Genomic DNA, 17,318 nt, shown 5'->3' on the forward strand with positions numbered 1-17,318 from the left:
GCATCCGTGCGAGAAGAGCCCCAAAGAGTGTTGTGAGCATTAAGGTCGCCTGTCAGGATGTATGGTTCGGGCAGCTGGTCAACCAGCGCCTCGAAGTCAGAGCTTAAAAGTGAAACATCAGGAGGAATGTATATGGAGCATACCGTTATCAACCTATTAAATATTATCGTTCGAATTGCCACAGCCTCCAGGATAGTGTTCAAGGTGACAGGGTGGCATGCTAAGGATTTGCGGGCGATTATGGCCACACCGCCAGAAGAGTGTGTGCAGCCAACCCTGTCCTTTCTGTATACCAGGTAACTATTCAAGAAATTTGTGTTCTTGGAATTCAGGTGTGTTTCCTGAACACACATTACACTTGGCTGATTAGCATGCAGAATCTCATAGACGTCGTCAAGATTATTTAGAAGGCCTCTGCAGTTCCACTGAACGATATTTTCTCTTCCCATTATTATGTATTAGAGCTACTGGAGTGTGATTATTTATGTAGGGTCTTTCGGGGCTTGGACTCTTGGACGGGGTTTCTTTACCTCCTCTGGAGGTTTAGATGGGGGGACCCGTTCCTTCCGCTGCGAAGCAGACAGGAAGGGTCCCACATCCAAGTCATCATCTGATTTGGAAGGGGTACCCGGCGTACCGGACCCCCCGGACCTGGCACCCTTTGCGGTGCCCTTCGTTTTGGCCGCGACCGCCGAGGGCGTCAGGAGCGCCCCGGGTGGCACAGGCGGTGCGGCGGAGGTGGGAACTGCTGCGGTTTCCTCCAGCTCCATCTCCTCCGGGCCCTCACATGTGCTTCGGGCCGGTGGAGAGGAGGAAACAGAGGGTGCAGCAGCATCCCCAACGGACGTGGATGCCACCACAGCCGCTGCTGACTTAGCAGGCGGTGCGGTGGCAGGTTGGGCTGCCAGAGGCAACCCAGGGGGAGGCGGGGGCGGGACCAAGTCCGACTCGCGGTACTGGGTCCCCGCCGAAACAAGACGCCGCTCCGCCCCCCGGCGAGCTGCGTCGGCGTACCTCCCCAGGGGGAAAGAGGCGAACCTCTTCCGCGCCTCTGAGAAGGTGATGTTCTCTGTTACCTTGACATTAATTATCTGTTTCTCCTGCTTAAACTTTTCACATTTTCGCGAGTACGCTGCATGGGATCCCTGGCAGTTGGCACAGTTGAAGGTTTCGGATTCACAATTTTCTGAGGGATGGTCATGCTGACCGCACTTAGCGCAGGTAAGTCGGCCACGGCAAGAGTTTGTGCCATGCCCGAACCGTTGGCACTTGAAACAGCGCCGTGGGTTCGGGATGTACGGGCGGACATTGCAATGTATATACCCGGCATTTATAGATTCTGGAAGGATGGATCTATCGAAGGTCAGGATAATGTGTTTAGTGGCTATTTGTTTGTCATCGCGGTGTATGAATATGCGCTTTACAGCCGTGAGGCCCTGATCCCTTAAGCCTTCCAAAAGGTCGGCATCGGTTTCAGAAATGAGATCTGCCTCAGAGATCACACCCTGAGAGCTGTTGAGGCTGCGGTGGGGTGTGACCTTGATCTCCAGATCTGCCATGCGGGTTTGTTTCAGGAGGATTGCGGACTGCTGCTGAGTTTTTACTTCAACTAGTACTTCGCCTGTTCGTAGTTTTTTTGCCTCGAAAGATTTGCCAATGATTCCTTCAAGGAACTTGGAGACAAGGAATACAGACTGGGAGGAGACGGGTTTCGATTTATCTACTGATTCAAGGACCAAAAACCTGGGATAGTTGTCAGGTTTAGGGAGTGTTGATGGTTGGTAGGGATGGAAAAGAAACTTCGGTGCGGCCCCTTTTCGGGGGCCGATCACATTTGGGGGGGGGTTTTGAATTATCCATATGGCATAGAAAAAAGCAGGGAGACGGGGGTACTTTCTCCTTTGACCTTACCCTGGTAGTCAAAGAGGTCCCGGAGCTCCCTGCCTGGTAGACAGACAGGGAGCCCATCGGCCGGAGCTTGACCAAGGCTCCGACGGCCACCGTTTACGGCTTCTACCCTTCACCTTTAAACACGTCGCCACGGTTGGACACGGCTTATGTTGGGAGCTCGGGGTCCGCGGTGTCGCTGCTCACCGTCACCATGAATACTCAAGGAATTTTGGGGTTGTGTCACTGAGCATTTTGGCTGCTTTTGCCACCCTTACAACAAAGTGTAAAACATGCCGTGGCCAGAGGGAAGAAGAGAGGCCTTTCTGCCAGACCCACTCACATCAGCGGATGAGCCCAGGGTGAGGTTTTTAAATACGATGAACGAGTACGACTTGTCTATCCACCGGTTTGTGCAGTCACCTTTTAGGGACTCGATGAGCACCTGCATGGAGGGACAGAACAGGAGATACAAAACTGCTTATGCGTGGCAAAGAAAAAGGAAAAAGGTGTTCAATTTTGGCATAGCACAACCATACAAGTCAGCATTTTTTTTTTTTTTTCAAGTACCAAGCAAACTGTACATGCTGGTTGGCAATATCCCCTTGTGGCGGCATTATTTGAATTGAACTGATGAATTACTTTTGCCTACTGGACTTCACAACAACTCGTAGAACTTGTGTCTAAAACATCACATATTTAATTTTCTAACAGCAGACGGAGTTTCAGCTATTTGGTTGTTATTGTTGCTTCGGAAGCAGCAAGGCATTTGTTCCATTTCAGTAACGGCAAGTGCATTGTATTTTTCAAAACCCGAGATAAGATTGTCTACATATGTGCACCCTCATAAAAGTTTAACGATGGGTTGTGCACTGCTTTCAATAATTCAATGTTCATTGGGGAGGCAGATTACCTGAAAAGTACAAACTAGGATTAATGGCAAATGGATGCGTCATGCAGTGATACGTTACAATCAGCTTCAAATATTTCCCCTCGAATCCCCGTAAAAGATTTCTGCTGACCAAATATGACACGAAATTTAGGAAAATGAGAGATGGCAGCTCTTACCTCTTGCCGATTGCAGGGTGAAGCGTCATCCATGACGAGCACAAACATAGCATCCTCAACCAAGGCGAGGGAGCGCACATTATCGGGATGAAGTTCTTGCAGCAACCTGCGGTTCTGCAACACCCAAAAACGTACAAACAATTTTGTTAAAGGACCATTACTGCTTAGAAAAGAAACCATGAGCCTTGTTTGCCTTATTCTTTTTGCCTCCTTTCACAGACGGCACGTGTTGTTCATGGGAAGTTTCAGGCCTTGCAATCAACCCGCTATCATCAGTTGTCATTGCAGGGTTCTTACAGGCTTCAAAGGCAAATATTCAAGGATTTTCAAGCACCGGAAAATACATTTTTAAAGACCCCACCTAACTTTTTCGGCACAATCTAAAAGTTGTTTGTTGCACAATACCTAGGAACATTAGCGCACAATACTCAAACAAATGTTATCGAGTTGTTGAAAGCTCCCGCAGCTTTATTTTTTTATTTCTTGGTTGGTGTTTAGAAGTTCTCCTTTCTTTGTTTTTGCTCTTTTTCTCAGGCTGTTAGATTTCACAACGTACGCCATGCCGCCTGTATCTCCAGCTTTGCCAGCAAAGGTGTCAGCTGAAGATATTAAATTGGCAACTACTGCGCTCATGTTCTCAATCTCCTTTTCAGGAATACATCTTTTTGACTGCCTTGTTTTTCCAAGCTGCCCCTTTTCTGAGATTCCAGATTTTGGAGCATTTATTTGCTTTAGTGTAAGTCATAATTAAAGGATTCATCGAACAGGACGACTCAAATTGCATTTCTCTATCTGCCGTTGAGTGGGTCAAAGAAATAAAAGAAAAAATGGCCCAAGTTTGCAGCATGCCACACAAGCACATTTTTTTTCCACAAACAATGACTTCGCTACTTGGGAACATTTTATTGAAGAGGTAACTTGTGCGAGATGGAAAACTGTAGGGGGAGCAAGACGTTAGCACTTTTAATGTCCACGAAATCTCTGCACCTGTCACCAACTCATGCCCCTTGCATGTGATGACTATGCTGGGACTGCATGGACAGGTCAGGCACTTCTGTAGAGCAGAGGTACTTTTAAAGGAGCTACCCCCTGCTGTTTCATATTGCCATAGTGCTCCACAGTCTGTTGATGGCTTTTCAGTGCCGACTGTCCTTTTGACGAAATGTCAGACATTTTCCCGCAAGGTCCGCATTTTGCACGATTCACGCTCGCTAGGTCTGGCACTCTTTGCTCAGTCAGGACTACTGACAGGAGCACTTCCTGAGCATGACGAACTTCAATTATATCCACATCCACCATTTTCCACAAAAGCAAATGCAGAAGGAGCAAATCAGGCGCAGCTAACAAGAAACAAGTTGGCATCTACAGGTATGTCCACAGGCATGTCCACATGATACGATGAAAGAAAAACGCAAGATGTCGAACGGAAGACAGATTTCATTGGATTGTATCATGGCAGATTGGATTGACAAATTCCTGCTCCCAGTATTGCCTCTAGCTTAGCAAAAATCCTAAATGTGTCGTAACTTTGTGCAATACACTGAAACTTGATTGAAGGCCAACTGCACTCAAACAACCTGAATATACTAGTTTAATAGTAGCGGTAAATGTAAAACACCAAGTTCGAAATAGGGACGCGTGCTGACCAAACAGCTTTTAAACACAGGCAATTTTGAAACCGAAACTGAAAAAAAAAAAGAAGAAGAAGAAGAAGAAGAAGAAGGCTGCCATTATCGGCGGCCGGACATGACATCGGTGATGGAATGGAAGTGGGCACGCCAGTGCCTCCGGCCACTCACAGTAGTCTCCGAATGCGCGTGGGAGGCACTGCATTTTACATTTTTGTTTTCACGGAAGAACTTCCACCAATATTTTGCTCTGGGCAGTGAAGTTATCTACCAGGAAAAGCGCAACGTCGTTTTCTATGAACCGAGACGCAGCACCCCATGCAGCAGTCATGTCTTCATTCGTCTGGCGCAGGGGTAAAACATATTGGCGTTGACGGTTAAAAATAGTGACCTAATGATCAAAGCTTTATATTCTTGAAATATCAGAGGAGCTTTGTTAGCCTACGCCATAATTATCATCTTGCTTTTGCTGAGGAACAAACCTCGCACGAGTGGCGGCAAACCAGAAGCTGAGCTTATTATGTCTTACATGCGAAAAGCTATGTCAATCTCTGATCAGTAACTTTCACCTTGCCGCACATTCAGAATATAATTGCAGGATCAGACTGAATCCGTATTTCAGCTGCTAAACCTATAGACCGTTTGCAGCGCTGCGCCCTGGGTGTGGCCGTGTTGGCCGATGTGACGTCATTGGCCACGGCTGGCCTTAGAACGCGGTTCTCGTCGCGGCCTTTGCTGGTGCCCGTGCGCCTAGACTTTTTCGGCAAATATGAGTCTTTTTTTCGAGTGCTGCTATAAATGGGGACTTCGCGTTTAATTAAGGCGGTGCGCGCCAACCTTCAGAAATTATTTTTTACAAAAAATCGTTCGTAAAGGTTGCTTGCACGCTGTTTTCATTGGCGTCCATCGCCTAGTTTCCTCTTCATGCATTTCATCCAACAAGAGTTAAGCTGTTCGGAGGCATAATTTTTCCAATTTCTACGTACTCTCTTGGAGCATCCCAAAGCCTAAGGGCTGTAACATCATGTAAAATGGCACAATTATGCATGCAGTAATAACAGCACAAAGCTTGTTTTGAACGCTTTCCTTCCCACCCTGCACCAAAGTGGTTAGCTGTAACATATGATTTTATGAAAATGAAGGGCTGTAAAACAAAATAACCCTAAGTGGGTGCAGAAGTTATATGTTACTCCTTGACATCATCTTGTTTCGACGTGCGATGAAAAAGCAAGCTGTTCCACGTTATCAGCTGTTGCCTGTTCGGTGTGTGCTAGCTTGTGGCTATATGTATATATATAAACACCTAAGGTGAAACTGCCATATGGTGCATGCAGTGGAAGGAAAACAATCGCATATGCAGGGCAATTAATGTGAAGCGTGCTTGTGCACAACTCGCAAAGTACTAATAATACGCGCGTACAGTTAGGTTCCAAAACGCTAAAGTCTGGTGATCAAGCTTTGTTAGCACAAGCCCCGAGCTGACACATAAGGCTTGACGTGTGCCTTTTCAAAGTTTGCATTTAAATTGTGCACAACACAATTGGTTTAGCAACATACTGACATGACAATTTTTGGTTATCGTTACATTTTATTTTTACTTACAATGCTTGTTAGACTTGGTGAAGCCACTTTCATTTACTCCAGGCTTAATGATGATGATGATTGGGTATATATGGCGCAAGGCATCCTGGTTTAATGGATTGCCTGCAATAATCATGCATGCAGTATGTTATAGCCCTACGTAGGATTGTAGAATTTAATACATGTGACTTTGAATTAGATTAAATTATGACTTTTCTGCGTGCCTAACCCGTTTTGCTAACGACACACGTCGACCGTACCACAGCAGTCTACAGATAAACCGAAACCGGAAAAGGCCAGTAGTGGCAACTGCGGCGCTAGCGCCATCTGGCTAAGGCCGCCTAACTCCTCCTAGTAAACGCTCCATACAATGCGTTAAAATTAAACACTAAAAAAGTTACCAATCTACTACTGTTTGCTGATATATACCGGGTGCGCGAGGTATTTGAGAACAGAACGTTGGCTTCAGGCACCACAGAATATCTCCAGCAAACTCAGACATATTTTCACCAAACTTTGCGAAGTACTTCTCTTATGGTTTATTTCCGTAACTACTCAATCAATCCGCCATCGGCAGCAATAAGCGATTCGATTCGGCTTCGCAAATGGCTGCATGCACGGATCAGGTGCTCTTTAGATATGTTGGCCATTGAGCGACAAATGGCGGTCTTCAGCGAGTCTTTTGTATTATGCTGCTCTTTGGTGGCCTCTCTCTCAACGACGCCCCAGACATGTAGTAGTCGAGTGGATTTAAATGTGGAGAACTAGGAGGCCACAAGTTTGGGGTGACGGGCTCACAGAAGTTGTCAGCCAGCCACTCTTGGGTGACGCAGGCGGTGTGGGCAGGAGCCGAATCTTGCTGAAAGACATATGATCTTCCTTTTGAAACACTCTCTATCCACAGATCTACAACGATGGAAAGCACATCTATGTAACCGGCAGCATTAACGCAAAGCCCTGCAAAAAAGTGTGGCCACATGACGTCACCATCATTGCGGAAAACGGATAACACCACTGCCGGGGAAATTAAGGGGTTTGATGATGTCTGACCGCTGACGGTTCTTTTCCTTTTCTCCACAGATGCCACTTCACCGCCACAACACATCAGCTTTGTTCGCATTTTGTAAATGAAAGACTTCGCCACTTTAACAAAGGTGGCAATTTCCAAGTCGCTATGGGGTGCCAGCGACAAGGACTGCAAGGCATTTCATTTGCTGCGTCAACTTGTACACTTTTATATTTGAACAAACTGCGCAGTATGAATGATAAGGAATCGACGAACAAGAAGCCGTACGCGTAGATACATATGATGAGCCTGCTGGTGTTTATGGCGATAAGGAATAGCGCTCTCAAATACCTCGCGCACCCGGTATACTTGTGATGCTTGGAACATGTTCATTGTATACCTGCTTTTAATATCACATTCTCTTTTCATGGAAACTAAATCACACATTGGGCACAATTAAACGCTAAATTGCACGATATGATAAAAGAGCCAGTTGCCGTTCAGTAGATAGGCTGTTTCATTCACATTATTACAGTTTGCGAAGGTGGCGGCCAATCTTTGTGCATATATATTTGTTACAACGACAAAGCCTGAGCTTTGTCCATCTAGTGAAAGAGGATCAAGTCACTCAAATGTTCATACCCACACGTAGAAAAATTTTAACTATGCTGTTAAAGTTCTGGAAAGGTGCAGACTTTGCCATCTAAAATAAAAGAAATAATGAGTGCTAGAATGTAAGATATTAAGCGAAGGATTCTTTAAAAGGTCTTGCTTTATTCCGTTTCCAATATTACACGTCAATATTCCATCCTGACTTACTGCTTTTTAATTTTTCTGCAGTTTCTGTGCCTGCACTGTCGTTAGGCACGCTCGCGGGGCATGATCTGTGATCTTTATCCTAACATGGTGATATGTTTCTTCTCAGCGCGATTGTAAATACGGCATATCATGCTTCAGCTACAACATAAAAATGTCCATACCCTAAAACAAAGCTCTTTTTAAAACCGTACGATTGTTCGTTTTCATGGACTTAATACTTCAATGCGCATGCTTTCGTGGTATAGCAAGGTGTAAGGCGTTCTTTCGTGTACTGTCGCGCAGGCGTCTGGCACTAACTTCGATTAGTCGACTTAAAAGACATTGGGCAAACAACCCTGCGCTTCCTTTCCTTCATGGCCGCTCACTGAAACCATGATGCTTCCATGCAGCCATGATCACTTATCCCGTGCCATCCAAAACCCAAACCCGTCCTTGCTTTTTATACAATGGTTTAGGAAAATACCAGGTAGGTCATTGATGCATCTACGCACCAAAGGCAGTACGCCGTGGTAATGTAGCAGAGAAATTCCCTACTCCCCCCCATGAGACGGGATGGCTACCTCTTCTCTGTCAATGGTGCACGGGAACCTGTTTCAGCAACTCTCTGCAAGGTGCAAACGTCGTCTGCTATGGGGCTGATTTAACGCTTGCAGTTAATGTGCTACGTGGGTATCGAGCTCCGAACTTTGCCATATTAATTTTTAGAGCATGAACAAATTTGGACAAAGAAAAATTTGAGTGCAGTTGGCCTTTAAAGCTTAAAATCCATGACAACCACTTTCAATTCTTGTGAAAAGACAGATCCACTGATACTCCCCATAAAAATCAAGGGTTTTCAAGGACTGCTAAAAAATTCGAGGACTTTCAAGGCCTTGAAAACGACACTTTGAAATTCAAGGGTTTTTAAGGTTCTCCCGGACGTGTGAAAACCCTGCATTGTTTTTTATGGTGCAAAATTGGCCACAAAGATAAATAATCATCGCTGTTACGTGAAGAGAGAACGACATCCGCGTCTTAGTGCATGGAATCTCAACGAACACTGCTTTATTCTCTTCTTCTGCTCCCTCGTTCGCCTCGCGCGTCTCCCCGCGTGCCACCTCCTCTTCCTCTTCCCCTGCTGCCCGGGAGGTGTGCCGGTTCCCGCCAGGGAGATTCAACATATTCCCGCCCCCGCGCTGGGTGCATCGGCTTCCAACAGGTAAAGCCGCTGGACCGCACGCCGGATCTCCTGTCCGCCTGGAAGCCGCAGTCGGAAATACCTGCTTGTTCCGTCTCTTCCCGGCAATGCCTCGATGATGCGCCCGATTTTCCACATAAGAGCGGGCACATTGTCGTCCTGCACGATGACAACGTCGCCAACTCGGAGCCGGGAGGGAACAGCTGGTAGAGCATCATGAGCAGAGCGAAGAAGCAGCAAGTACTCTTTTCTCAATCGCCTCCATAGCTCGCTGACCGATTCATCTCGTTCGTGGTCTCCAGGAGGTACTCGAAGCGCTGAACGAACTCCGGCAATACCACGTTGACCGGCTCGTTCGACGCCACCTCGCCCGTCAGCAGCGAGTTGAAGTACCGATCCCAGTCGATCTTCGGCTCCAGTTTCTTGAGTTCGCTGAGGGGCATCTTGTTGTACAGCTTGCTGATGTTGCGGCGCTCCTCGCGCGGTGTCGAATAGTTGGCGAGCATGATTTCGAAATGCAGGGCGTCCATGATCTCCGTGCGAGCAGTCTCCTTGTCCGGCGCCCCGAGCAAGTGGGTGGCCTCGACCATGAGGCGCAGGTCGGCCTCGACGGCCGTGTCGTTGAGTCCACGGATCAGGTACGTGTGGTCGGGCAGCTCCAGCGACGTCTGGTCCAGGTCGATGATGTAGCGCGTGTTGTTGTGGAAGTCCGGGATGACGGACAGGTTGAGCAGGATGTCGTGGCTGTAGCCGAAGTCGCGGTACTGGATGAGGGCGTCGAGCCAGTGGAAGCGGGAAGCGTCCCACGAGGCGCCCTCGACCACGGGCCAGCCGCCCAGGACGGTCAGCACGGCCTTGAGGGGCCCCTCGCCCAGGCAGTCGATGCGCAGAGTATGTTCCCTGGACGACCCAACCAAAAACTGTCTCCACAGCACACATGTTGTCCCCTAAACGTTTGATACGTCCTGTGACCAGCTTCCAGTAATTGTCAGAGCCCACTAAGACGCTAATAGTAGGACTCTGATCCTTCCCATCTTGAGGCTCATCCGCGATGACCAAGTTTCGGTTACGGAGTATGGAAACTAGAGCAGGTTCCATGGGCGAACTTCTTACAGTGCATACCTCCGGAACCTCCAGAGTGTCGAGGGTCACTTCTTTCGACTCGAGACGACCAGTCAGCGTGACGCTCACTTTCCGGCAGCTGTACCGACGCGAACGCTGACAGTCGCCGAACGTGAATACCGTAAGGTCTTCAACGCCGGTGGATGGAAGCTCTAGCTTGTTCGCCAAGTCGCTGCACACAAACGTTCGCTGGCTGCCGGTGTCAAAAAGAAGGCGGACCAGGACACGGCCAGCATTGCTACATGCCCATACCGTCGCGGTTTGTAGCAAGACAGACGACGTGAAATTGCCACTAGCAGAAGCAGTCGTGACCGGCTCTTCTTGTAGAGTCGCCATTTGCCGATTCATGCTCCCAAAAGGTGCTGGTGGTACGGGGTCCCCTGAGTTGGGCCGCGTCCACACGTCGCAGAGAACCGACAAGTGGCGTCGCGCACAATGGCGACACCAAAGCCACGTGGGAAGGCGGCAGCTGCGTGCGAAGTGTCCTGGCTTGCCGCATCTGAAGCAACAACGCTTCCTTCCAAGTCTTCGTCGCTTCTCTTCTCCCGGCAGCTTAGCTTGGCAATCCTCGGTTGCGTGATCTGGCGCTTCGCAGAGTGGGCATGCTCGCGGCCCTGAGAGCGATGAGCCGGTAGCCAAAGCCAGGGCGGACGGAAGCTCAGGAAAGACGTTATCGCGCGCTTGCCGCTCCACCGATGTCGCGTTCGAAGTGGCTCTTTTCTGCGTCACCTTGCTTTCCTCCCTGCTCTCCACCTGAATCTGCAGGAACCGCAGTACTCGTTTGACCTCGTCGCCTCGTGGCCTTGGGGTGGTGGAGTCATCGGCTGCAGCCTCCTTCATGCGTTGCCTGTATAGCACTGCCAGATCCTCAGGTAGTGCGCGCATGAGGACGCGATGGAGGATTACTGCGTACTCCGATGCAGGAACTCCCAGGCTCTCTAAGCAACTTGTCCTAAACAGGATCTGTTCATATAGGTCACGAAGCCGCGAGACCTGTGCCGAGCTTTCGATGGGGGCAATGGCGAGGAGGCTATCAATGTGGTCATCCACGAGAACGTCCGTTCGGCCAAAACGATCTGTCAGCACCTTGATCGCGACCTCGTAATTGCTTTCGGTCAGGCGTATCCACTCAACTGCCCTCTTGGCGTCCCCGCTCAGGTACGTCTTCAAATACTTAAATTTTTCTATATTAGGCAGTTCCGGATTGGTGTGAATAGTCGCCTGGAAGTGCTCCCAAAAACCTTGCCACTCACGAAGCACGCCGGAGAAGATGGGAATCTGAAGCTTCGGCAAGGCAACCCTCTGAGTAGAAGAGCGGAAGCTGACGTGAGCCGCGGCTTCCTGGTTGAGTTCGCCGTTAATGCCAGCAGAAGTGCCACGTGATTGGTCGCTCGGTGGGAACACTCCTGGCTGGCCGACGTCTGTAGGGGTGACACTCTTGGTCTTCAGCATGAACCGAAGCTTGGTGATCGCGTGGCGAATTTTGTCGTGGTACTCTAGCGCACTTGCTGTCTCGTCTTCGTACTCTTGATCATCAAGAAGTTCATCCATCTTCGCGTCCAGCTCGCTCAAGACGGCGTCCTTTTCCTCGAGGTCTTCGATGGCTGCTTGTAAGTCTGAGGCATCCGAATCGGTATCTTGTAGGAGCTCGTTGGCCGAAGCCAAAAGACGTGTAGCGGCACCGCGAAAAACACCCCGACGACGGCGCAACTTCTCCATGGTCAGCGCAGACGGATGTCGGTCTTCTCCCGGGTTTCGGCACCAGAAATTATGTTACGTGAAGAGAGAACGACATCCGCGTCTTAGTGCATGGAATCTCAACGAACACTGCTTTATTCTCTTCTTCTGCTCCCTCGTTCGCCTCGCGCGTCTCCCCGCGTGCCACCTCCTCTTCCTCTTCCCCTGCTGCCCGGGAGGTGTGCCGGTTCCCGCCAGGGAGATTCAACAATCGCCATGTGACTGGAGACGAAAACACAAGGTTTAAAGAGACCCCAAAATGTAAAAGCTAGTTCACCCACATCGAAAGGTTAAAGGCAAGTGGGGACCTCTTTTTCCAGAAGGAACCTGTCACAAAACCACGCTGCGTGCGGCATAACAGTGCGACAGGATTGCAGAATCTGATCTGGCAGCTAAGGAGAGCCTTCTGAAAAGGTTGGGACATTCTCCAGCACAAAGTAAACCCTTAGTATAGGCGCTATTCGTTGAAAAGTTTAGCGGTCAATTTCTTCGCATGGCAACACTGGAAACGGCCACAGACATGGCCAATGCGCCAAGGACACGGCGCGGATTGGGCCACTGCGCCCACACGCCGGAAAAAAAAAAAAAAAAAAAAAAAAAAAAAAAAAAAAAAAAACACCGGCGTGCGTCATCTGCTCCGTTCCAACCCGATTCTAAACGGTGGCGTCAACAGAGATGTTATTAATCGCACTCACATTGAACTCGACGGAATACTGTGCATTTGGTGAGGTAGAGCTTGTAACGTGAAACAGTCATTTGTTTCACAGTCGTGCTTAGCATGGACAAGTACCGCCATACCGCGGAGCCCGACGTAACGAGTGACGGCGCACCACGGCCGGGCTAGAGTGGCGGTGCGCGCTGTGTTGATACGGCCTTCGCAGCAGCGGCGGCGGCGGCAGCGGCGGCGAGAACAATGCAGCCCCGTTTGGACGTGAAGTTCCGCCAACAACGCGCACGCCGCTGCTCTAGCCCGGCCGTGGGCGCACTCACACAGCTGCATGGAGGAGAAGAGGGGTGCCTGATCTGCGGGCCGTGCGCACAACATCGCCTAGCAACAGATGCTTGGCCACAGATATGGCGGCGCACACTTGGTTGCCTGCATGCATTCCGCGCCATTGAATACCGGCTATAGATAAGAACTTGACAAGCAGCAAACACTCGCCAACATTGTTGGCATTGTTGCCCAAACTCTCGCAACAAGCTTTAAATTGGCAAGTTAGAACAGTGAAAGTGCCTGGTTTCTTTCTTACAAACTGCATTTACATTGTTCGGGGGAGCACATGCAGAGCACATGCAGGGTTCAGAAGCGATGACCTGCAAAGCTAGATGCTGAGAAGATTACGTTCTAAGCAGGCTAAACCAGCAGGCAACAAGTCGATGACTGTCGTTTCAGCTTATCACCTTGACAATGGGAACCCACCTGTGCCCAGCTGTCCCTGTCACCAGCCGTGAGGGCACCGACGCCAGCACCTGGACCCATCTGCGCGCACACGTCTTCGATGCGGTCCAGTTGTGTCGCAATCTCTGCAGAGGTCAGGGGCTCTTGCCGGCCATTGAGCAGGTCAAACGTGAACACGCGCCCGCTCTGCAGCACCACGAGGTTGGTGGGAGACTCTCCCGCATAGCTCTCCTCCGCTTCTGCACAACAAAGGCAGGCCGTTTTGCGATTTTCGTCACTGCTGCTTTTCTCCCAGTTTTACCAAAGCCGCAGCGGTGATGAAAACGAGATTAAAACAGCACGTCAAAGAGGAAATTCTATAAAGATTACACTTTGATTGCATTCGGTTCGTATTCATGGTGCTTTGTTCTTGGTATGGCTCATTACTCAGGATGTGAAGTTTCACACTATCAAACGTACTACACCTCAACAATGATCAGTCGATAAGCAGACATGGCGGTACACTGAATTACATGTCTAAAAACAAGCATTCCCCACAATACCTCACAACATAACCGGCGCCTCTTTGCGGTAATTCGGGACTTCTGAAAACGAGGAGTCTCAGTTCTTGCACTGCAATCGTACTCTTTTTACCCCCAATATCTTGTGTGTACACATCCCATTAGTGCTTGCAACAACATTCCCATGCTCTGCCGATTGACCTCACCACTGTACCGCAGTTCGCAATGTTGCTAGTTCTATAGGACGGCAAGATATCTGCATATAATAAGTGCTGTAAACACCAGTTCACCATCAGTCCATGTATTTAAAATTGTGTCACTACAGACAGCAACCACCAGGAAGGTCCAAAATAAATGTCCAGAATTGCAATTTGACATGTTCTTGTGAAATTTGTATCCATTACGGACCAACATCCATATGTGCATAGGTACTGTTCTTCTGTAGCAGTTCAGTGCACACAAGTTGTGTACAAGTGCAAATAGGATAAAGGCAGGTATTCCCACTCTGCCCACATTGCTTCACAAATAAAAAAATTTGGCTGTCTTGTAAAAAATTCCACTGTGGTATAAAATATGTTTGGCACCAGCTTGCAGTAATTATGGCCTTCTTCAAGTGATGGCCAGAGCCAAAAACGAAACCAATAAGCGTGTAAATTTTAAGAAAAGAAGAACGCAGGGTTTCTGCTCTGGTAGAAACGGAACCGATAAGCAGGTGAATTTAATGAAAAGAATAACGCAGGGCTTCTGCTCTGGCCAAAAGTACTAAAAAAATGCACGAATGCATTTCACAGATCATTGTATTGACTGCCTGAAGCAATGTTTCTGGTCTAGATCATCACATTCCCTTAGATGTTTAAATTGGCATCCCTAAGCAGTTTTGCCCTCTTACACAGTGTGGCAGTAAAAAGATACTTCTCACACTAATCACTCCTCTGACATTGATGAAGAAGTCAGCTTGCTTGTTTCTCCACTTAGTGCATGCATTCTGTTTCAGGCTCAGAATGAGCTGGTACCTTTCCCCTCATATCCCTGTGTGTTCCCTGCTATGTGCATCATACAATCTTCGTATCATTTTCGAAGTAACATTTCTAAGAGTAAAAATAAATTACAGCAATCCAAAAGATCCTCAGGCTGGGCTTCTGCTGTTGCCAGCAAACTGCGAAGAGAACGACCACAAGGAAAAACAGAGGAATCTGCCAAGCTGCACCAGTTGGCTGAATATAATTCAAAAAGCCACAGGGGAAGGTGCTCTCGCACTAGAGCAACAGATCAGTGCTAAAAGAGCGGCAGCTGCTCACCGGTGAGAAATTTATTGACAATCACGTCTTTTCCTTCTTGCGGAACCCTCGTGGTGTTGAAGAACCTCCGGAATTGGTGCATGGTCCATGGAATTTTGCGGAATGATTGCGGCTTTAGCCTCTCTCTGTAGGGAGTAAGAGGGACAAGCATGATGGGGAGGCAATTCCCAAATGTCCGATCAACATAAAAATAATTCTGTGGTCAGCATCATTTTTTACAAAAAGGAAATGCAGGAGTAGTGAACGTTAATGTGTTACACGGGCCGTGTCCTAACCCTAGTTACTTATTTTGAGCTTTTAATTCGGTTTGAATAATGATCGCTTGAATAATGCAATTCAAAACTTCGTGAATGGGTACTTCTCTCAACTACTGTTACTGCAGGACTGTGGGTTTGCTCAGTTAGATCTAAACCAAACCCCTATTAAACTTCACGGGCACACATAACACTTCATCACATCTTCGCAGTGAGCACATCATTTACCAACCACCATGTTTACAGCCATGCCGAAAAAGGGTAACTCCCTATACCGAACTCAAAAAGCCACTTGAAAGTGGCAGAACCATTGCAATAACTGCCTTCACCTCATGTGGAAAAATAATTGCGTTTTGTGGATTTATTTTTCAACTGCCTGTCTATCAGCAAAGATGCATGGGCGGTATTCAAAAGGAAAAAAAGCAAAAGCAACAAAGGTTGGGGGAGTAATAAATATTCAGTTGCTTCGGCATTAGTTGGTACCGTTAGGAAACTAGGCTTTCCGAATTCTGGCAGAAATGTGCCAGCTATCAACCTCATTCGATTTATCTGTGACCCGTCTAAGGAATTCAAGTGGCAATCAAGCTGATCTCCCTAATGATAACGCTCCTTTCACTCCTTCCTAACCCACTCATGCTCCTCATCACTTGGCATCACCATTATTTTCACAAGCACACAAGGCGTATTTGAATCATACAAGGCATACAAGAAGACATAACGAAGTAGTGCAGGCGCTTATGAAAACAAAATTTATGGAGCATCTGCTTTGTTCACTGCAAATGATGTCATAAGACAATATCGCTTCTGCCATCCATTGCATGCTCTTTCGGGACCGCCGGAAAAATGGATGAAAAAAGGGAGCTCTCGGTACAAATTTTTTTTTTTACATAAAGCAAAGGCACCATCCTGCCTTAGCATATACCAAAATGCAGCTAATTATATGTTCTTTTACATAAAATACCAAGTTTTACTTCAACACTGACGATAGAACCATTAAAAAATCTGAAACTAAGAACTTCGTAAAAAAACTACAGAAAAAGATAGAAAAAAGCGTAAATATAAAAATATTACAAAAGAATAAAATTATTTCAGGATATACAAAATCTAACACAATGCTTTGTTTCTTCATTGAAAAAGTTTGATGCGGCTAGGTGTAACTGGTTTTTTGTTTCGTGTGTGATCTCTTTGGCACTCGGGCCATGGCTACGTCGTCGCCCAGGTACACGCCGGGCTCTTGTCTCGGCGAAAACTTGATCCGTTTCTGCGCTGGTGGCAGGAGATCACCACCATAGGTAGTTAACACCCTAGCGAATAAATATAAACCAGCCAGAGCATAGTTCGAGCGCGCATACCTACTCCAGAGCCAATTGAAACCGAAACCAACACCCACCTTTGAGCGCGATTTGATGTTCCAGGCTGATCGACACCCGAATCCTCACTCGAGCTGAAATCCGATCTCTAAAGCCGTATTTCGACTCTTCACTGCCACTCTCATCGTTAAAATCCACAGTATAAGGCGAAGATATGCGAGCCGAGACGAAGCGGATTTCTTATCGCGCTCGCACGAGTATGACGCCATGTTTGTTTACATTCGAAGCCACTGCCCGTCAGAATAAAATATCTGACGCGTTGCCGCCTGGCGATAAAAAAAGAAACTTCCCAAAAGAGAAAACTCCAGTTTTCAAACTATCTCCTAGATGTCGCTAGGTGTTCCATCGAGCGAAAGTTTGTATTCTGCAGGCTCGCGAAACCATCGATCCTATGTGATCGATGGCCTATGGAGCGGTCCCGAAAGAGTTAAGCGTTCTCGTTTCACCTCCCCCCTCAGGCTCTTCTGCCCTG

At 47.9% G+C, this 17,318-nt stretch overlaps 1 protein-coding gene across 1 annotated transcript in view; it reads right to left on the reverse strand.

Annotated features, from left to right (window-relative positions):
• The window catches only part of Crot (Carnitine O-octanoyltransferase), a 75,138-nt gene that overhangs the window by 25,454 nt on the left and 32,366 nt on the right, over window positions 1-17,318 (reverse strand). The window contains exons 5-8 of the mRNA XM_077699264.1: window positions 15,223-15,347; window positions 13,446-13,663; window positions 2,956-3,069; window positions 2,231-2,332 (exon numbers count right to left, since the gene is read on the reverse strand). Coding sequence (XP_077555390.1) covers window positions 2,231-2,332; window positions 2,956-3,069; window positions 13,446-13,663; window positions 15,223-15,347 — 559 coding nt within the window. The remainder of the gene's footprint in view (window positions 1-2,230; window positions 2,333-2,955; window positions 3,070-13,445; window positions 13,664-15,222; window positions 15,348-17,318) is intronic.

Source organism: Haemaphysalis longicornis, unplaced genomic scaffold (genome assembly GCF_048455015.1).
Source record: "Haemaphysalis longicornis isolate Haplotype H1 unplaced genomic scaffold, Haemaphysalis longicornis Haplotype H1 scaffold_2, whole genome shotgun sequence".
NCBI lineage: Eukaryota > Metazoa > Arthropoda > Arachnida > Ixodida > Ixodidae > Haemaphysalis > Haemaphysalis longicornis.